Genomic DNA, 22,218 nt, shown 5'->3' on the forward strand with positions numbered 1-22,218 from the left:
ATAACACCTCTCAGTACCAGCCATCGTAGACACCCTTTTTCAGGCCGGGTGGGTCATAAAGCTGAGGTCATGAGATCCAACTACAGAGTGGACAGCTTGAACAAGATTTTAAAAGCTAAGTCCCCAGAGTCTAATGCGGGAGGAGCAGGCAGGGGTACGAAGAGGAGGATAGATGCTTTAGGTAAGAACAAAGTATATTTACTTTTGCCATCTCCTCTATATTCACAAAACACAGCCAATCATCCATTCCAATCCTATGTGACATGGCACAGTTCATTTCACTCCAATAGAAATTGGTATAAAAGAGACCATTAGTCTTCTCATTGTGCTTATTGCTGTGGATAGGTGTTAACTATTGTTGTTGTATTGTATCATATCAAAAGTTGTTTTCATCCAAGGCACCACCGCCAGGTGAATGTTGGAAGTTTGGAGATGAATGGAGCTGTAAAGAGGTGGTAAGTAAAACAACGTTTTTAATCCATTGCATGTGATTTATGTAGTTATAAAAAGTATATCATAAGCTGTCATTACAGTCTAAATATCTAACAGCAAAAGGAGGAGAGTCTGAGGAGGAGAGGAGATGAGGAGAACAGAGGAGAGGAGACAGCAAAAGGAGGAGAGTATGAGGAGAGGAGAACAGGAGAGGAGAGGATACAGCAAAAGGAGGATAGTCTGAGGAGAAGATGAGGAGAGGAGAACAGAGGAAACAGGGAAAGCAGAGTAAAGAGCAGAGTTGAAAGAGAACTTGAAAGCAGAGCAAACAGTAGCAGGAGAAGTAGAGCAAATGTAAAAGTAACTTTGAAAAGTATCAGCAAGAAGATCAGAGTTGCATAATGTTATTTTGTTTTATTCGTTACTGTTATATTAATGTTGTATGTCAATTTTTGTACATAGGATAATACAGATGATCTTAACCTTGAACTCGATTCATGACCTCATTTCATTATTAAAACCTTAATATCAAATTACAGACTGAATTCAAATTAGGATCTCCAAATGTGTTGATGTAATGTTTGTGATAAACTGAAGGATAAAGTGTTCCTTTATGTGTTGAGAAAATTCCCCTCCCTCTTAAGCCAAGTAAGGTGTTTAAAAAGCCTCTTGGATCAGCTGGAAAATACATCACAAAACTGAAAACAGCTGTTTCACTTTACTTTTGAAAGATACGACAGAGACAAAGCTACACATATATGATGATATTATAGAATATGATGCATTGCTGCAGATTAAACTACCCAACGGGATATAAAAGAGGTAAACACATCTACAGCAGTAACATGCAACATATATTTTATTGCACCAGGAGCTATCTTGGGACTTTTACTGCAACAACGTTGACTTGCCTGTGAATACAAAATAAACCATAGTGTTGCTGATCTACAGTGTTGTCATTCTTCTTTCAACAGCAAGACCACTAACAAGTATTTACATACTTAATATAGTTTAGTTTCTCGCCATCCCAAACGTAAACATTCAGCCACGTGACTGCGCTTCCGAGCCGCTCCGATTACAACCGAGCCGCTCCGATTACAACGAGAGTTAGAACGAAAACGTGACGTCATATTTACATTAGACGGATCCTTTCTAGCCATAACCCAATTCAGCGGCCGCATCCTCCTGAGGACCCAGCCTCCTGAGGACCCAGCCTCCTGAGGACCCAGCCTCGCACGTTATTCAGACACAAATGACGTCTCCTAAGTGCCGTGGTAAGGTTGACAACTAACTACAATCACATTTTGATAAAAAAAAAGCCAATACGCGCCGAAAAAAGAGAATACAATAATATTCAATCACTATTATACAGCTTATTACTACCAAACTCATTACACACATCAATAGTGTTATGTTGGTCATACTACAGCAAGGAGTTTGGAAGAATATGCTATTGAATAATTTTGGGCAATATTTATAATGTAAAATCTTCAATAATTATGGCATCATTTTGAATAACTTTACTATTATACAGTATATTTCTACCAAACTCACTATTTGCATTGTTGTTGTTAGCATCTGGTTAGCTAGCTGCGCTAACGGATATTAGAAGCTGTTTCTAAAACAAGGAAAAGGAGAGCTCTGTCCTGTCAGACTGAGAGAACTACAGTTTAGTGAGGTTAGGGACTCTCTGTTTAGATAGTTAACTTTAGTCTAGTTATCTCAGTGGGTCTCAAACGTTTTGGTCACCATTTATGAGAATAAATGAAAAACAGTTATGAAATACTATGACAGTAAAACAAGAATACAGTTTAAAAGGGGAGTGATTTGTAAAATATCCATAGAGAAAAAGAAAATCTGTTTACAGTTCTGTTTCATATGGGTGTTGAGAGATGTATCAATAAATTCATTTTGCTCTCAAAGTGCACCAGGTTGATGCATTTAACTTCAATATCGAAAAAAAAAATCTTCCCGGGGGAGCATACCCCCGGACCCCCCACATGTAAAATAGCACTTTACTTTTGCTTACACCTACTGTATATGTCATTGTATATGCTGTGAGCTGATTATCGAGCCTTCATTGTAAGAGTCGTGGGTACACTGTGTATGTGCGTATTCCACTGTAGCGCCCGGTACTTTAATGGGAAACCCTAGTTTGTACATGTTCAATACACTTGTAACACTGTACACATGGACATGGTTTCTTTTTTCGATTCACCAAAAAAGAAAAAAAACACTCCAAGCTGAACTCAAATGTTGGCAGCCCTGCATTAGGTAACGCGAGATACGGCTGATACTTGCACATTCGTTTCTGTTATGGATCAGTGTCAATAGTCCTGCCAGTAACATTACTATATTATCAATACTACTTTAGTTATAGCCTGATATATGATAGCTAACTTTACAATGTTCTGATGTGACCGACGTTAGCTAACAGCTGTCTGTAGCTAACGCCGGTCACTCACCAAGACAACTGCTCTGTTCTCCACTGGTTCTCCACACACCAAAGCTCCATTTCTCGCCGATGGCCGTTATTTCTTCAAGTCCTTGGCTGCTCCTGGTCTCTTGGACGCATAGCAGGCTCATAATTATAATCATATGCATTCCAATATATATTTTCAACCTCTTCTGTGTCAAAACTAGCATTGTGATCCATGTTTATTCATACTTTAGACCGGCCGCTCTCCCCCATGTTACATCACACGCGGGAGGTCTACGGAGCATGTCCTTGTACGTCACCGGCAGTTACCCCTACATTTTGCCGCCCCCGTCACCTAGCAACCAGCTGCATTCACAAGTGCCGGTGTCGGTACCAGATGTGTTCGGGGTACCATATGTGTTCGGGGTACCATATGTGTTCGGGGTCCGTCTCTTACCAGTGACGTCACGACGTCACGATGTAATGACGTCACGCATTGTGATTGGCTCTACGGTAATTTACCCACGCTGTCTAGAGTATAGAGGGGTTTTTTGATCATTACATTACATTGTATTTAGCTGACGCTTAAGTGCATTCGACCAACAAGATAAAAACTTGAAGAAATACAATAAAACTTGAAGAAAAACAAAGACGAATGAGGAGAAGAACAAGAGAAATCGAAGGTAAGAAGTATAAAACGTAATATGGTAGGTAATATGTAATATGTTCAGTGCCGTTGGTACGTTAGTTCAAACAGTAACAACGGACTATTTTTCTTAGCGTATGCATGTCAATTTAAATCAATACATACAACTATTTCACATGTACAATATTTTCTTAGCCCTAATACTTAATACTACTTATTTCGTTTTGATTGTTATATTTGATTATATTATATATTATCAATAAATTATATATTATATATCAATATGATATACTTTTCTATATAATAGATGATCAAAAAAAGTATTTATTAAGTAAGGGATAATGTGCAGCAATCACAATCAAGTCCACAATCGAATCCATAAAGACAAAGTAAATCTGTTTACAGTTGTTTCATATGTATGTTGAGAGGTATCCATATATCTCTTCATTTTGCTCTCAAAGTGCACCAGATTGATGCATTTAACTTCAATATTTAAAAAAAATCACTCCAAAGGGAGTGCTTGTTCTTCCTTCTGTCTGTCTGAATCTGTGTATTCTCATGTTCCGATTAACCCAGCCAAATGTTTCTTCTTTTGTGTCTTGATGTGATCTTGAGTCGAGGCTGATCCTCTTGCTGTGGTCCCGCATCCTGGATCCTCTATCCTGAGTTCTGGATTAAGTCGTGGACTTCGGGTCGTGGCTGAACCTGTCTCTGCGGTCCTGCCTGGGTCTCGTCGTGCTGCCTCCCTGAAGGCTCCCACAGGATTGTTGACATCTTCGTGGATTCATCCTATTATTATAGACGCATGCATTTCCTAACATTTGGTCTACCTATGTTGCAAATGTATTATCTCCTCGATTTACACACGGCATCTATTGCACGTCTGTCCGTCCTGGGAGAGGGATCCCTCTTCTGTTGCTCTCCCCGAGGTTTCTCCCATTTTTCCCTTTAAACTGTGGGTTTTCTCTTGAAGTTTTTCCTTGTACGATGTGAGGGTCTAAGGACAAATGGTGTCGTTTTCTTCTCATACTGATATTCTGAACAAACTGCTGTTGTATTAGCTGTAAAATGTCTTTACTGTAGGGTATTTTTTATTATTTGTACAGCACTTTGGCTCGACCAAAAATCGTTTATAAATGTGCTATATAAATAAAACTTGATTTGATTGATTTGATTTGAAAGGGTGTGCGCCAAGGTTCCATATTAGGACCAATAATTTCACCATATACTGTATGTAAATAATCTCGAATAATCTTTCAAATGCTGCTTTCCATTTTTATGCAGATGATACTGTTATTTATTGTTCATCCTCTTCTATAGAGCAAGTCTTGATTTCCTCTAGTCTGCCTTTGATGTTATTCCATCCCATTTATCTCAACTCAAGTTAGTATTAAATGCAGACAACTCCAAACTCATGATATTCTCAAAACGCAAAAAGTTAACTTATTTTCTCCCCAACATTTGTACTGTTCAAGGGACTAACATTGACATTGAAAGGGTCACTACATACACATATCTAGGTTTTATTATTGATCAGAACTTATCTTTCAAGTCACACACTGAAAATGTTGTTTTAAAATTAGGTTTCTCCTTTCAGACAAGGAAACATTTGATCTCTGCAACGTTTTTACCAGTATTGGATTCTGGTGATCTGCTTTACATGAATGCCTCTGACCAGTGCCTAAAGAGTTTGGATACTGTGTACCATTGTGCATTATGTTTTATTACATATATATATATATATATATATATATATATATTGTGAGTTTGGAATAAATATGCACTTCATGAAAATTATTAGTTGGTTACTGTTAGTAAAAAAACAGTAAGGTTAATACTGGATGTTTGTTACACTTGGATATGTTTTCTGTAACACTTGTAACATAATTATTCTCCAGTTTATGCATTTGAGTGACTTGCAGTTAATGCTCGACATTCAATTCAAAACCTTTATTTATCCAGGTAAAATCCTATTGAGATCAATGATCTATTTTTCAAGGGAGACCTGCAGCAGTAGGTTCCACATGAAGACATAAAAACATAAACAACAGAACAACAAAAGGACATCATACAGCAAAAAATACAGGGATTACAATTTACATATCTATCCACATGTACAGGTACCAACAGCATCTGACTGTGGAGCATCCAACCGAGCTTTAAAAACATGTAGTGGTACCAGCTTGGTAATTTTACATTCTTTTTGCAGACTGTTCCAAGTTAGTGGAGCTGCACATCTAAAAGCTTTCTTCCCTAAGACAGTCCTAGCACTTGGCACATTTAATAAAACCACAGCATGAGATCTCAGGCAATAAGTACTTTCAATTTGCCGAGAGATCAGGGAGCAGATATAAGATGGTACTTTATCCAACATGGCTTTTCTAAATGAAAATGTACCAGTGACTGAGCCTCAGTACAGTAAGTGATGGCAAAACCGCCTTGGTTTACAGTGTACAGTGATGCGTAAGTGCTTTACAGTTTGTCACAAATCTCAGTGCACTGTGATAGTAAAACCTTATTGTGGTGTAATTATATATCCAAAGCAGTCAGAAGTCAGAAAATCTTTAGTGATGTTTAACCACTCAGAAGACAGCCCATCAAAATGAACACATTGGGACCTTTCAGAGAGGTAGTTCATCTTCTACATATAATAACGGACAAAGTAAAGAATGAAGTGTAGGCTATGTTTAAATGTTCGGAATTCGACCGTGTATGATGGTCCTCTTGAGTTGCCGTACAGCCAATGGCGTACAGCCATTGCTCCGTTTTCATGTTTTTTTAACATGTTTTTCACAAACATTTTCACACGCTAGGAGCATAGGAATAATTCAATTCGGTTCGTCATGATCTGTAGATGTGATTTGCCCCCGAGCACCCCTGGGTAAATTACCGTACAGCCAATCACAATGCGTACAATGCGTGACGTCATTGGTAAGAGACGGCCCCCGAACACATATGGTACCCCGAACACATCTGGTACCGACACCGGTAATAATTTCTGACCCTAGGCAAAATATTTTCAAACTGTTTTCAAAACTGTTTTCAAAATTGTTTTCAAAACTGTTCAATATGGAGTCAGATCTAGCTGTACTTATTTTGGTGTTATATAATATGTTTAAATTAATTTCCCGAGGTCGCAACAGGCCCCCGTGAAGAGGGCTTCATTCTCCCCGTGCATCTGGATAAATTGCGCAGTCTGCTCCTTGCTCCCTATCAAAACAAAATTGTCGCAGTAAGATTTGTAAAACAAAAGCAGTTAAATAAATAAATTTGCTTTATAATGAATCCGAACTATTTGAAAACCAAACAGGGTTTAGAAATATTTTCACTTCATATTATTTTATGTTTGTAATATAAAGAAGACATCTCCAATTGCCCGTATATTTAAACACACAAATGAAATAGGTTTACTTTTCTTTCATGTCGTTTACTATTTGGATGAGTACATTTAAAAACGAATCCAGCTGAAACCGTTGTAGCCGTTGAAGGGACGTTACAAGCCATATATTTTTTTTTAAACTCATTCGTCACCGTCACCCGTTGCATCCTGGGATATGGTACACCGCGGAGTGTACATCAGATGTATCCTCTAAATCTGGGGAAAGAAAGCTGCATTTGCGGGCCGCATTCGGAGGAGTCTTGTCTTTTTTAAAAATTGGGACAGCCTTCGTTTGGCGGAAGTGACGTATGCGGTCTCAGGAGGATGCGGCCGTTGAATTGGGACACAGCTGTGTCCTTCTCCTCCGTGACTATAACGGCTTGCGGTTAAAAAATAATAATAAACAAATTTGAAACTGGGGAAAATAACGTATCTATGCCACAATTTTAGATGCAGATCTTGTTAAACTAATACGTTTGCGCTGTGGACCAACACGATACATTGACGGGGAAGGGGGTAGCAATAAAGATAACACCATTAAACAGTTACACAACATAACAGAAATAATATTGATAGCAGCGTCGCTAGCAACCACCTTGGTAACAATGAAAACATTGTATGGACACAATTTCCTGAAGTACGAAAGATCATGTACATCCACTGCACACATAATCTGAAATAACAACTCATATTTCTCGCATCAAATGACATCAAAACGCATTTTAATGGCCAAACTAACTTTAAAATAGGCATTTTCCACCGAGAATAAAAAGAAGTTCGGACTTTTTTTTTTTTTCTTCAGGGAGAAATTTGAAGATCACGTGACATAGACGCCAGCCATTGGAGTGAATGGAATGCAGTTGGAGGTCAACCAATCACAGAGCTTGAGAACTAATCAAGGGGCTTGTCAAACAGAGCAAATGGTGTAGTCCTAAACGATAGCTGGGGATTCTGGGTAGTGTAGTGTCTTCTGCCATCCTTTACTCCGAAAAAATATTTGTTTCTCCGAATCGAAGGGGAAAAATACAAAAGCATTGCACACAATTTAAACCAATCAATGCTGTGTAATTAACAAGGATAATCTGGTGTTTTTTAGTCGATGAGTAGTGCAGATATCACTGTAAAATCAATCGACAGTAAGGGGAATACTTACTTCCGGGTGTACAATTCTCCGTTATCCAATGGGAATGGACGCTCACATTGCCTTTAAGGGCAGCCGACACAAACGAATGCCGTGCTTCCATGAGCGTCAAATCCCGCCGCAGATGGGAATACATTGCAATCAGTTGAAAGCTATTTGCGTCCCTTTATGAAGCTCAAGGAGCCTAGGAGCATCACAACTGCACGCCACAGGACCCTGACCAAACGTCGCTCCTGGACGATTATGGAGTGAGAGTGTGTTGGAGAGGCTGATAACTACAGCTCAGTGAGGTAAAGGACTCTTGAGTGTTTAGATAGTTCACTTTAGTCTAAGTTATCTCAGTGGGTCTCAAACGTTTTGATCACAATTTATGTAAACACATATTTCCATGGCACTCCTTTATAATTATTGGGATAAAACCTTTATATATACAGTCTATGGATAAAAAAGGTTTGAAATCCAGTGGCGAAGCGTGTCTATCACAACTGGACCTTCTGTAGATTCAAACCTGGATTTGGCGGAGATCCGGTGCGGCAACAGAACACAGACTGGTATACATTTGACTTTAATTCATAGAGATTCTCAATAAATAGTAAATAAATAATAATAAATAGCAGGCACACTTGGTTCAGGCAACAGAACACAGACTGGTATACATTTGATTATAATTCATAGAGATGTTCATATATAGTAAATCAATAATAATACATAGCAGGCACATTGGCTCAGGCAACAGAACACAGACTGGTATACATTTGATTATAATTCATAGAGATGTTCATATATAGTAAATAAATAATAATACATAGCAGGCACACTTGGCTCAGGCAACAGAACACAGACTGGTATACATTTGATTATAATTCATAGAGATGTTCATATATAGTAAATAAATAATAATACATAGCAGGCACACTAGGCTCAGGCAACAGAACACAGACTGGTATACATGTGATTATAATTCATAGAGATGTTCATATATAGTAAATAAATAATAATACATAGCAGCTATATAAGTACAGTCCATTTACCATTTACTGGTATACATTTGATTATAATTCATAGACACTTGGCTCAGGTAACTGCATCACACTCTGCTAGGCTTGGAACTCACCACAGAAGTAGGTCTCCTCCTAAAAATGCAATTATTTCTCAACTATCTTTTTTACATTTAGGTGTACATGTGAAAAATGTACAATCATGGAAACAATTGAAGAGTGCCAATGCTGCCAAGAAAAGGATGTCATGGTGGCCAAAATGGAGGAATTCAATGAATATGAGGGAGATGGTGCAAACATAACCTGCGTAATAGATCACCCAGGATTCCAATCAAATTGTCTGGATGTTTTTGGGTGTTGCAGACAGCCTACCATCATTATTCAAAGAGGGACAGACAACAAGCAGGTGATCAGCCACGTAATGAGTAAGTTACTTGTGTTCACAAATTTGTAGAGCTCAGAAACTTGATGTATTTTTGGGAAGTCATTTTTTTGGGGTTATTATTTTTGGGTCACTCTGGCAAAGTTACAGAAAAAATAGATAAATAAGCAAATAAGGTTGAAGTGATTTACCATTGACATTTATGATCTTGTATTTTACAGAATGTATCGCTATGTGGCATACCGCCAGCTAGTGAGATTTTGCTGGGGAATACTTGATAAGAACCACAGAATCCCACTGCCATCATGTGCCATTAAAAAGATCCAGGCGACGTTTCCATCTGACATCTACACGTCGTTCAAGTATCCAGCACTTGATTAGAGTCAATAACAAAACTGATTGTCAGTTCAGTGATTAAATCTGCTTCTAAACAGCGCAACAACCTCTCTCTTGTCAGGTTTTTCCCATCGACTGCTGAGTGGATCTGGGACATCGAAAGGTTCCTCATCGAAAAAATGTTCGCACAAGCGTAGAGTCTCGGTCAAGAGTTCAGTAACATACTCTGCAAAAAATATGTTTTATAATCAAGAATTATATACTATATTTTCTAGTCCCCCAATTATGCATAGCATGCCCTGAGGCACTTTGCATAATTAATCATTGTAGTTGAAACTGTACACTCCATTCTCACATAGCTCAATTTTCAATATTTACACAATAATGTTGTCCAAGATTGAATGTTTTTCATTAATTTGGTAAAACGGTATAATTAATGTTATTATTCTCTCACTTTCACTTTCTTACCATATGTAGCTGCTGTATTCACACGTCTAACTACATGACCACCTTTCTTTGCTTTGGGGAATTTCACAGTGTATTGGAGTTGTCCTGTACTGGTTTTGGCATGCCTCCTGCCAGAGTTCTCATTGTAGTGCAGTGCTGCTAGGATCAACCTACAAAATAAATACATTTATTGTATAGAGAGAGAAAGAGAGAGAGAGATTTCATAGCGTTTCTAGGCCATTTACATGCACACAAACCCATAGATCTCACTAAAGGAGAGGGGAAACTCCCAAAAAAGAAGAACTTGGCAAATAGATAAATAAGCAAATAAAGTTGAAGTCTCTAGTATTTTCTGATGAGATTCATATTATACTTTACCTGCAATATATGCCAGTTTGCGAGTATGCATACATCTTTGGGGCAAACTGGTTCACTATACTGTGGTATACTTCCACCCCGTAGGTTTGCTGTGAAGGTGACATCTTCTTGACATCTCTGACAAAAGCTTTCTGGCTGACAACTTTATTCAGCTTTAGTGCTGGCACTGAATCTGAAAATACACAATCAAAATAGGATACACGATAATAGAAAAAATATTAGTTCTTCACTGCATATTATTTTTCTTTACTGAAGACACAAAAACATTCCAACACAACATTTGATGAGTGGTCCATTGTCGTAGAAAATATTATTACCTGCTTTGAGCCATTTTTTCTTGCGGTTCTGAGCTGCAGGCAGCCGACCATGGGCACATTTCTCGAACACTCTGCCATGTTTGGTGTGAATGTTTATAATGTGTTTGTTGAGGGACAGCCATTTTTCAGCAATCATTTCTCCATTTCCATCCGGAGTTGATACGGCACACCAATACAAATGGTTCAGAATGGATTGTATCCATTCCCCAATATCGGTACATTGCTTGTCCTTTGCAAGCTTTACCAGTTGTTGTTTTAGGTCTATAAAATAGAAAGTTCAGTATTTTATTTTTTTTTTTAATTGGAGTGAAATGGAGAATTATAATTCTACTATAGTTAAAAAAATTAACCTACTTTTTGCAAGGTGCCAAACGTCGAACCAATGGTTCACATGTTCTTGGTTTTCCTTCAGCCATTTGTTGGTCTGTGTGTGTCTGTCTGTCACAATTGTCTTCATGACGAGGTTTTCACTCTCCAAGAACTGGACACATTGCACAAGCCCCTCTTTTTCCATGTGGACACTTGAAGGGACTTCATTACTCTGGAAATACATTCAGAACACACATAATATTTTATAAAGATGGCTATCATAGAGCATTTGATATTCAGCGGTCATATTTGTGAACATGGTTAATGCTTTGAGCTTGAAATGCATCGGCCAAAAAAAAAACACTCCTGAAATGATATTGTCTTGGGTTCGATAGAAAATATTCTCAGCTGTGTTTGGCTATAAAGTATTTGGAGGAGGCTATTCATAACATAGGATACATTCACTAATACTGACCTGCACTAATTGAACATCTAACACCTTGTTTATTGTGAGATCTTGTATGGTATAGGATCCATACTTGGCACAGTGACCAGGGCTATCACAGCGTCCATCCCCTCCTAACACCAGTTCTTTGTGTTTGTTCGTCTCCTTCAGTTTCTGCACAATGTTGTTCCGATTCTTGGTCCAGACTGTCTTGATTGCAGGTTGAAGGAATTTCTTCTGATGATTCAGAAATGTCTTTGTTGTGATGGTGTAGCAGTTGATGGATTTCAGTACCCTCAGCACTTTTGTTGGTGATGTACTCGCAAAAAGAATTCCTGCTGACAACAGCAGATTTCCAGCAGGAGTTTTATCAATTAAAGGTTGATTCTGCCATGACCTGTGAGAAAAATATATTCATTACATTTTTCTATCATACTATACAACCTGTATCTCATGAATAGGACCACCTGTCAATCATGGCCACAAATATCATTCTCGAATACATATTTCGCATGGTCATCATTTTAATATATTACCTTTGAAAACCACAATGTTTTGCAGTTTTGATCGATTTCTACAAATGTGCCCATTGTTCTCAGAAGGCGACCTGGCGAGTTCTCTTTACACATCGGACAATGGGTGAATAGTGACATCAGGGAAGACATGAACACAAGCAGAAGCTTACTCCAAAGAGGATTATTGTCGTCCTGGTTGTCACTGTCCCTGTGAAATGGACAAAGAGTAAAATGATCAAGTCTGCAATAAATGGCTGGATCCGACCCTGCATAATGATAATGTAGCAACATTTAAAAAAACATGACAAGACAATACTCATCAGTTGACGAATCAGATTCCACGTCTGATGGGCTATAAAGATGATCATTTTGATTATCCTCTTCATGTTGGCTATTGTCGGCCTCAAGCTCTTTTTCCTCATCAATGATGTCCCTTTCAGGGAGGTTTAGCTAAAGGTTGCACTGAATCCCAGCATCCACAGTACTTGTGTCATCATGTGTTTGTGTCCCAACAGTACACCCAGTTGGTTTGACTTCAATTCCTGAAAATATTATATATAATATTATATAATGATATATATACGCATGTTACATGTATGTGTATTTGTATCTTACATATCAATATTTAAATATTATGATACTGACCTTTGGAACAACCAACATGGATTCGAACTTGCTGTCCAGCTGACCTGAAACGTGGTCGTGCCTGTATGGACTTGTGGTGTATTCGTGGAGGGGGGTCCGTTTGCACATCAATTTCATTCTGAAATGTACAAAACACAGCACAACTTTACAAATACATTTTTGAAACTAGCTTGAAATTGTATTGAAAGTGTTACAGGCTTGGCCTGTCACTTCAAGAGTAGCAGCCGCAAGGGGTTGTGGGTTTTGGAGTCTGTGTGTGTGTAAAATGTGATGGCCAAGGCTAAGTGCGAAGGTATGAAGAGAGATACGAAAGCATGGGCGGACTGGGATACAAATTCAGCCCGGGACATTCAGACGCACCGGCCCACGCGTGCGGACCACCCTTGTAGCCTACAGATAAATTATACATCCATGCTAATATACTGTTATGGCTAGATTCCCCAAAGTCAAGCCAAAACTGCAGCTGTCTCACTTTCCTCAGGGTCAACTGCATAAGAAGAACATCAGCAATCAATTAAATTAACAATATTATATCAATATCAAAATTCGGAAAGGAACTGCTTGTCTAATTCAGGCCTATAAAATAAATGCAATAGTGAATTGGCAACAAATCTCTGTCCTTATTATTTAATATTATTGAATATTATTATTTAAAATGATAATATTATATAATTTAACTTGGAATATCATGAGCATATGACTATCCTAATGCATCTAACTTTATGCACAATATAATAGTCTGGCCAGCCCTGCAGCCCGTTCTAGGTTCTGATTGACTCTCTAGGTTGGCATTCTAGCTCCTAACTGGCTGTCCAGGTTGTCAATCACAGCCATGGGCAAATTATGCTAGTCGTAACATTGCTAAACTTTTTCATTACGGTTTTCTCATGGAGCTTGTCTGATGAGTGGACCTCTGACGCAGGCCTCGCCCTCTCCCGGCCCAGCCCCTTCAGTTAATGTATTAGCCTACTTTCAAAAACATAAGATTGACAAGCTATCAATAGCCCCGTAGTCTGTATTCTATCTATATGGCGCTGGTCTGTAGGCCTATCCAATGCAGTGACAATTTAACTGATTACTGTGAAGAACGTGAATACACGGAGGTTCTTCCCACGGCACCCGAAGCCCCGTTTTCATGCTTTTTCCCCTCGAAATGTCTGGGCAGCTGGTCACCGGCTGACAACGAGCCAAGTCAGAAACCCGAAACTATGGTTTTACTACGGAGATACCGTTAGTAAATAAGGTAACACAAGTTTATACATAATATAATATCTAATAACATTCAAAATACAACATGTGGTTGAATTGATTGAGAGAGCAATGCTATAAAATCAAACAATTAAATATATGAATTATGTATGTGTGATGAAGATACAAATTGTATTTTTACACAGTCCGTTCTGTATACTTACTGGTGTAGACACAGCTTCCTCCCCAGTGTGGATGTCCAATAGATTGTCGCTATCCTCAGTTCTGTCAGTGGCTTCATTGAACAACATTTCCAATACCTATGTAATAATATTGACATTTTTCATAATTTGAAGCGGTTGTAGGCCTATGAGGTATACTTTTACTATAAATGCTGTGGGCAAAGTGAATCATATATGGCATCATGACTTCATCAACTCATAAATGTGTGAGATTTGACATGTCATTTTGATTCAGGCTTTATGCTTAAAGCCATTAGCACGGCTTACCTTCGCTCTCTCCCTTTTGGCAAATGCATTTCACCGTCTCTTTAGTGGAGGACTCTGCATCGGGGGACGTGTGGGAATCGGCGTGGTGGCTTGTGCTGGCATTTGGGGTCTTGGCAGTATTGTTGGAACAGCATCTTTGCTCAGTTTGAAATTCTTTTTTAATCCAATTTCCTTAGCGAGCATTGTGGACTGGTCGAAACACGATCTTTCAAAGTGCGGCCCACAAATTGTAGGTTTCATCGACCCCGGGTTACCTGGACCAGCAAAGTCCGCCCTCGTACGACGCACTTGTTTGGTCCATATACGCGACATTTGATAATTTTTTGGCCACAAAAACATCCCATAGCCAGATTTGGAGACGGCCCCACATCCCCATACCACACATCGCTTGCCGATTATTCTTCGCGTTTTGTCGTTGTGCATCCTTTGTTGCTGTGTTCTACTCAGCTGTGTTCTACTCATGACGTCACCGCCGGAAATTACCGAAGTTGTTGTTTCCAGAGCTACGAACGATCATTACTAACTGACAATATTTGTATGCTGTTATAATCGTGATTTATTAAAAAATACATCAATAATAAAAAAAACATATGGCACATTTCACAATACAAATGCAACCTCTATCATATACTAAGCCCACTAACAGGTGCTAAAAGCATTTCGTAAGCTCTTTAAATGCACAACAACGCATACTACACTCAAGACAGACATTAACGAACCATTCATCAAAAAGTGTGTGGAAACAAAATGCAACCAGCTCAACGAGATGCATAACCAGCAAATAAAAAGTAGTCTCACTCACCAATGGTCATCATCACTTAAAGACGAAATCCATACTCCTGTCCTTTTGGATGACTTTTTCGATCACCCGGTCATAAAGCTGATCAGTACTTTTCAGATCCAAAAGAAGTTGCCTTTCAATAGCCATGGAAGCTAATGTAGAGAGTCGGGATTGTCCTGTTCTGTTCCGTGCATATGTTTCCATATATTTCCTTTCCACAGATGCAGTGGTGACGGGGATCGTCACAACCAGACATATCAGTGCATATAGTTGATGCATGCTGTCACAAAGTTCTTTTCGTTGGAAAAAGAAAAGGAGGTCAGATGGGTTCTTTCCCTGAAAATCTGTCATACAATACATCACAGACAGTTCTGTTTTCAGCCGAGGCAAGTCAAAGTGCGGCCCGTAGCTCTCTGTGAGGCTTGCGAATGCAGTTTCAGGGAAGTTGCTGTTAAAGCTGGTGAACTGTTGAGGGTCCAGAAGAGAAAGGAATGACAATTTTTCGTGATCTTTAAACCAATTTTGCACCTGATTTAAAATGTTCTCAAGAATGCCATTGTGCAGCTTCTTGTAGTGTGAGCGAGAATCTCCGTGGGCTCTCCGTCCAGTTGGCAGGCCGGTGTCCTGCACAGTCTCATCATATATTTGGCCAAAACGATCCCTCTGCCCTTCAATGCAAATGTAAAACTCTTCCACCCTTGTCAGACAAAACTGTATGTCGAATGACTTGTTCTGTAAGATGTCAAAGAGCACATCTGCATGCGCAAATACCTCGTTAAAAGTTGAAAGGAAAAATCCAAATTCAAAGTTGCCCAGGTTTGATAGGTAGCCATCAGCACTGAGAATGGCAGCATCATCAAATTCCTCGTGGTGTTCAACTATGTAGTCAAACAGATCCTTAAGAGCATCCTTTTTTTCAAAGACAGTGCACACCAATCTTGATGCAAAATTCCACCTGGTTGGTGCCACCCGTGGCAGTCGCTTCTGGCATATTTCATCAAGCTGCGTTCGTTTTGGCGATCTAGAAAAGAACGCAGCCAGGCCAGAAAGGTGTGAGAAGAAAATTCTGCATTCTTTAATTTTAACAACACCTTGAAATAAAACCAAATTAAGGGCATGTGCATAACAGTGTATGAAAAGTGCCTGTGGGATCTTTTCCTTGACCTTGGCTTGGACTCCGTTCAGCCCTGATGCCATAACGGCAGCACCGTCATAGCACTGGGCTCCAAGTTTGTCCATGCATCCATGTTCCTCCAAGAAACCGAGGGCCATGGCTGCTACATCCTCTGCCCGTTTCTTCCCTGTCACATCCTCAAATTTGACGAACCTCTCTTTTACGCCACTGTCTGTTACAAACCGAAGAACAAACGATAACTGTGCAGCATTGCTGACATCCGTTGTTTCATCCAGCATTAAAGCTACGAAGGGTGCTTTACTTATTTCCTCTTTGATGGTCTCACCCATCACTTATCAAGTCGTTCTGTATTTGACTCGAGGTTCCAATGAACACCTTAGAAGTGGACAAATGGTAGTGCAAGTCTGGATCATATTCTGCTATGAATGTAAGCAGTTCCAGGTAATTACCTCGATTGGCTGATTCTCTGCTCTCATCATGGCCCCTGAAAGGTAACTCCTGTTTCCCAAGGAAAATCACACAGTGGATCAGACGTTTCAAAATCTCCCGATTTTTGTTCACCTTTTCGTTGTGAATGATCATTTCTCTACGTCTCTGTTCGTCCAGCTGTAGATCAATCCTTGTGTCTCCAAAAGTCTTCATGGTGACCGTTGCCTTAAGATACCATGCTGTGTTTTGGTGTTTTTGTGCAGCCTTGGTTAAACAGCTCAGATTATCGTAGCCTTCCAATTCCATGCCCCCTTTTCGGTCCCAAAAAGCAAGCACTCCCAGCAGTAGAGCCTTTTTTGACTAACTGAGCCTGTAAGCCACGGGTATCTTTCCCAGTTGCTAACCTGGAAATGGCGAACATAGCCTTTAGCAACTTGATTCAGCTCCAGATTTTCAGGCGTTGGGTGCCCTTTTTTTTAAATGTCCGTCTTTTCAGTGAATTGTCGTCTTGAAAAAGGAACCGACAATAATTCCGCAACAACATCTTCTTCACCTGTTGCCATGTCAACGTTAAAACGAATAAAACAGAAAATGAATTGTTACATCTGTTAGAAATTAAAATCAATGTTTTAATGGGGAAATGTAGTTTAAACATGCCGTCAGTTTTAATGCAGTTTTACACTGAAAAACCAGAAATTATTGTGCAACACCAGCTGTTAGGCTTTATTCTGAAACTCTTTCATCTCCGGGTGGCAGTTAGCATGTGGTACATTTACAATTTCCTAAAGAGGTGAATTTAGTAGCGAAATGATATGGAGTTGTGCAAACCGAAGCCTACTGATTCAACACTACAACTATAGATGTCGAGATACTACCATGCTGAATATTAAATGAAGGTACAGTTTATTTGAATACATTATTGTTTACAGACGAGAGTAGCATGTGACAACATCCGGAATGACCGGAAACCAAACGAGCCGAGAAGTATTTTTTAGAGTATTGATTACAGCGTTTAGAATGTGTTACATGAAAAGTGATGAAAGAGAATATGAGGAGAAAAGGCGTGTTAAGCATATGTTGAAGGTGAAAAGTACCTATCCTCTGTTTAAATGCAACAACGGACATCAGAGGTGAGGCGAGCCGGCTGGCGGGGAGGAGCCAGCAGAGGATATATAACGGCACCGAACGGGGGATTGGCTCTTCTCTTCTTGCTCAGGAGAGCCAGATCACAGCTGTTTTCTGCCGGAACAATATTCTGTCTGTAACACTACCGCGCCTTTTTTAATTAAAGTATCCCATTTGAATCTTTTCAGAGACTCCATTTAGTCTCATTTTAAAGCTTCTCTCCTGGACGCGAGAATAAAGAACATATTTAACACTTAAACACTTTATCCAGGATCAAAGCCACATAGCTGCACCTGCAAGGTGAATACAGCTGATAACAGAACAAGTGTTTGAATGCGTATATTAACAGGTTTATGATATCACTGCCCCGTCTAAGACACGATCTGACTTTAATTACATTTTACTCTAGTGTTTCATCAACTTAATGTGTTGCTTAAAATAATACTTCTGCATACAGTATGTGACACTGTGAGTGTTGCACGGCCAGATACGGCTCAAGAAGCTGACTCAGATAAGGAATTATACGATACATTATGATGTGATATGAATGATAATGGGACACATCAACGTCTGCACTCACAGTGCCGCGGACTGTACTTAATGTTACTTTGGTCCGGTTACTTGTTGTGGCAGATATTTAAGTAAGCTTTCTTAACGCTAATGTTATAACAGTCAGATTGCTCTTAAGATGGGAGGTGATATTCTATTAATTTTCACGTTCACACAGTCATTGCTTTTTGCCGGCCGTCTTTCCTGCAACGGCAATTTAAACTGTATTTCCTTTCTCCTGTGACTTGATCGCTTTAAACTCCGCACACTGAGCTCTGATTGGTCAGCAGGCGGTGCTTTCACTGAGTTGATCTCTTAGCCTGCAACCTAACCTGCTCCGGGGCAGGTTAGCCGCTCAGCATAAGTTACCATGGAGAGCTAGCCCGCTAAAAAGAGAACCAGCTTCGTAAGACTGGAAAGCCGGAGTTTTCCTTTAAGTTAGCCGGCTAATCGAAAATCCTGCTTCGTAGTACCCCAGGACTGACTGAAGACATGTGGAACAGATGACAGGCATGGTTCCATGTACAGGAAACTGGAACTTTGAACAGGTGTTTTCATCTTTTCTGCCTGAAGATTCACAAGTTCTTGATCAGGTGTTTGATGTGGGATGGCATGATCCTTTCTGCAGGGATAAATAAAGAAAACAAAGAAAACATTTTTAATAATAGTAATGATGGTAACAACAATAATATCAGTATAACTATTTATATTTATATTATAATGCAGCGGCTCGTCTGGTCTTCAACCTTCCAAAATTCTCCCACACCTCCGCTCCCTTCACTGGCTTCCAGTAACTGCTAGAATCCACTTCAAGACACTGGTACTTGCGTACCATGCTGCGAATGGATCTGGCCCTTCCTACATCCAGGACATGGTTAAACCATACACCCCAGCACGTGCACTCCGCTCTGCATCAGCCAAACAGCTCGCTGCACCCGCACTGCGAGGGGGACCCAAGTTCCCATCAGCAAAAACTTGTGGGTTTGCTATCCTGGCTCCAAAATGGTGGAATGAGCTCCCCATTGAAATCAGGACAGCAGAAAGCTTACACATCTTCCGGCGCAGACTGAAAACTCATCTCTTTAGACTCCACTTCGAGCGATTGAATTACTAACAAAGCACTTATATACTAATAAAGGGCTGGCTTATCTAAAGCCAGTTGAGTAGCACTTGAAATGTTTTAGCTCTATGAAACCTGATGTACTTATATGATTCTGTTTTCTTCAAGGTTGTATCTTCCTGGTCGAATGCACTTATTGTAAGCCGCTTTGGATAAAAGCGTCAGCTAAATGCAATGTAATGTAATATAGCACTTACACAATTGCAAAGTGATTCTCACAACAAAAATAAAGAACAAAACAATATCAACAATAAAAAAACAAATTATTACAGGAATGTTAAGAGACAAAGAAATGTTTTTTCAGTCATTGCAATGCACTGTTGGAAATTACCTTCCAAAGGCTAAATTCAAACTCAATACCATAAATAACTGGGTACCAAAGTGCTTTACCTGATAGAACACGTTCCACACGGAGCAGCAACCATGATCCGGCTGGGCCTTTTGCTGCATATCATCTCCTCCCTGTCTCTCTCTCTCTCTGGTGTTCTCTCTCCAGTAGACTTCTACTATCCAATAAAACAGAAATTCCCAAAAAATCATATTAAAAACGTTAAAAACAATGACTTGCTGTTGGCATCGAAATGGATTAGAATCTCACCATTTTCCTGGATGTCAGGAAGGCCAGAAAGTCGTTCCCTTCAAGTCCTTAACCAGTCATAGGAGTTCAAATGCAAAGCCTGAAAGATGACAAGAGCAAGAGACTTACATGTTACAATTATATTTGTAATTCATACCAGAACAGATCAGATCCCCTGACAGACTCACACACTTTGGTGATGTTCTCATCTGATAATGTTTCATTTTTTTTGCAGCAAACTAACATTACTCAAAGTATATGTCGGACCCAACTCATTTACAGTATGTTTTGCATCTCCTCAATAATGGTCTGTATAGTTGAGTAGAAAAAAACTGTCCTTACAATTTCAGGTAGATTAACACACATTTGTAAGAAAAGTTTACAATGAAGCACAAAACCCCTCTTTGTATTAAGCGAGCTGCCACATAAAGTGCAGCTTAACATCCTAACCTTTGGTGAGCTACAGTAAAGCTAACTTCATGCTCAACACAAAACCTTTAACGTGCATTACATTGACGATTTTAAACACAACTTAACTCTCTCTACTTGTAAGATAACGTTTAGTTAACTTACCCTTAAATAACTACATCACGTTTTTCAGTGGAAACACAAACTGCAGAAAACGTTAGCTGCTAAATGTTGTTAGCTAAGACAGCTAGCTCTTAAGGGAAGTAACATGGCCTAACGTTGTAAGAAAGCAAAACGAACCTTCGAGAAAGCTTTTACTCTCTCTCCTTAGCGGGCATTGTTGATTGTTCAAAACACGATCTCTCGATGTGCTGCCCACACATCGTCGATTTAATCGACCCCGGGTTACCTGGTCTAGCAAAAGTCCGCCTCATACGACGCACTTGTTTTGTCCATATACGCAACATTTGATCATTTTTTGGCCACAAAAACATCCCATAACCAGATGTTGAGACGGCCCCACATCCCCATACAACATATCGCTTGCCAATTATTCTTGGCGTCTTATTGCTGTGCATCCTTTGTCATAATATTTGGCCCTTCAATGCATTCAAACGGGACTGAGCTCAGCTGTGTTCTACTCATGACGTCACTGCCGGAAATGGCCGAAGTGGATGTTTCCGGCGCAACGAACGATTGTTACTAACTCAAACTGACAACTTTTGTATGCTGTTATAATCGTGATTTATTAAAAATAGATCAATAATAAAAAAATCATATGGCACATTTCACAATGCAAATGCAACCTCTATCATATACTAAGCCCACTAACAGGTGCTAAAAGCATTTAGTAAGCTCTTTAAAGGTCCCATGTCATGGCCATTTCTACTGATCATAATTCCATTGTTGAGGTATGCTAAAATAGATTTACACTGTACAATTTTCCAAACTCACATTGGTTTCTCATACAGCATCTCTGTAAAGTATGTGTATTCACCGATATTACCCCCCCCTGTGAGCCCAGTGTGCTCTGATTGGTCAAGCCTCACGAGCAGTGAGGAGCTGCTGTGAGGAGCAGACAGGGGTTCCGTGTCGGAGATAGATACAGCGAGAACAAGCGAAACTCATCCTGAGCACACACAAACACTCACAGCCGAAGTAAAAACAATAAGTGTGGCTTGATATTGAGTAAGAAAAAGGTTTATAACGCTGTGAGCATGGGTCTGCGGAGAGCATTTCTCCGCGATCCCAACGTAGTCCGAAAAACGTTTACCCATTCAAACAGTCGTTGTAGATACCTTGCTTGTTTTAAACATCATAAATACACAAACAACAATGAATACTTACAAGTTGTGTACCCGAATCTCCAGCGGGTCCAAACAAAGCAGGAAGTGTGTGTGTGTGTGTGTGTGTGTGTGTGTGTGTGTGTGTGTGTGTGTGTTGCATGTAGTATGAGGTGTGACTTGTGCCAAAGAACAGATAACTAAGCGAACTGAGCGGAGCACTGACGTGTCAACGTTCGTACGCCAACGCTTCCATCAATTTTGAATGGGTTGACTTAGATTACAGGCGATGTCACGACGATGTCAGACGTCAGACGTCAAGGCG

General features: G+C 39.7%; 2 protein-coding genes and 1 long non-coding RNA gene across 3 annotated transcripts in view; all 3 read right to left on the bottom strand.

The window, feature by feature from the left end:
* Window positions 1-8,627: 8,627 nt before the first annotated feature.
* Window positions 8,628-12,179, bottom strand: LOC307045986 (uncharacterized protein). The gene is made up of 7 exons (XM_079692074.1): window positions 12,166-12,179; window positions 11,660-11,931; window positions 11,230-11,416; window positions 10,876-11,136; window positions 10,559-10,730; window positions 10,202-10,350; window positions 8,628-9,959 (listed from the first exon to the last, which is right to left on the bottom strand). Exons 3-7 carry the CDS (start codon window positions 11,387-11,389, stop codon window positions 9,805-9,807), a joined length of 897 nt encoding a protein of 298 aa, XP_079548200.1. The 5' UTR covers window positions 11,390-11,416; window positions 11,660-11,931; window positions 12,166-12,179; the 3' UTR covers window positions 8,628-9,804.
* A 384-nt stretch (window positions 12,180-12,563) lies between these two features.
* Window positions 12,564-22,218, bottom strand: part of LOC307047234 (uncharacterized protein) — a 323,132-nt gene continuing 313,477 nt past the window's right edge. Inside the window, exons 3-4 of the mRNA XM_079694083.1 lie at window positions 12,790-12,907; window positions 12,564-12,686 (exon numbers count right to left, since the gene is read on the bottom strand). Of these exons, the coding sequence (XP_079550209.1) occupies window positions 12,591-12,686; window positions 12,790-12,907 (214 nt within the window). The 3' untranslated portion in view covers window positions 12,564-12,590. The remainder of the gene's footprint in view (window positions 12,687-12,789; window positions 12,908-22,218) is intronic.
* Window positions 17,472-21,177, bottom strand: LOC307013165. Its single transcript, XR_013800880.1, has 4 exons — window positions 20,911-21,177; window positions 20,224-20,302; window positions 20,016-20,131; window positions 17,472-19,127 (listed from the first exon to the last, which is right to left on the bottom strand). It is a non-coding gene; the product is annotated as an uncharacterized lncRNA (long non-coding RNA).

This window comes from Notothenia rossii, assembly GCF_949606895.1.
Source record: "Notothenia rossii genome assembly, chromosome: 7".
NCBI lineage: Eukaryota > Metazoa > Chordata > Actinopteri > Perciformes > Nototheniidae > Notothenia > Notothenia rossii.

Coding starts and splice junctions, on each gene's coding strand:
- LOC307045986 (XM_079692074.1), bottom strand. CDS start 11,389: ATGGAAAAAGAGGGGCTTGTGCAATGTGTCCAGTTCTTGGAGAGTGAA. Junction 11,137..11,229: donor CGTTTGGCACCTTGCAAAAA/GTAGGTTAATTT, acceptor TCTATTTTATAG/ACCTAAAACAACAACTGGTA. Junction 10,731..10,875: donor GAAAAAATGGCTCAAAGCAG/GTAATAATATTT, acceptor GTGTATTTTCAG/ATTCAGTGCCAGCACTAAAG.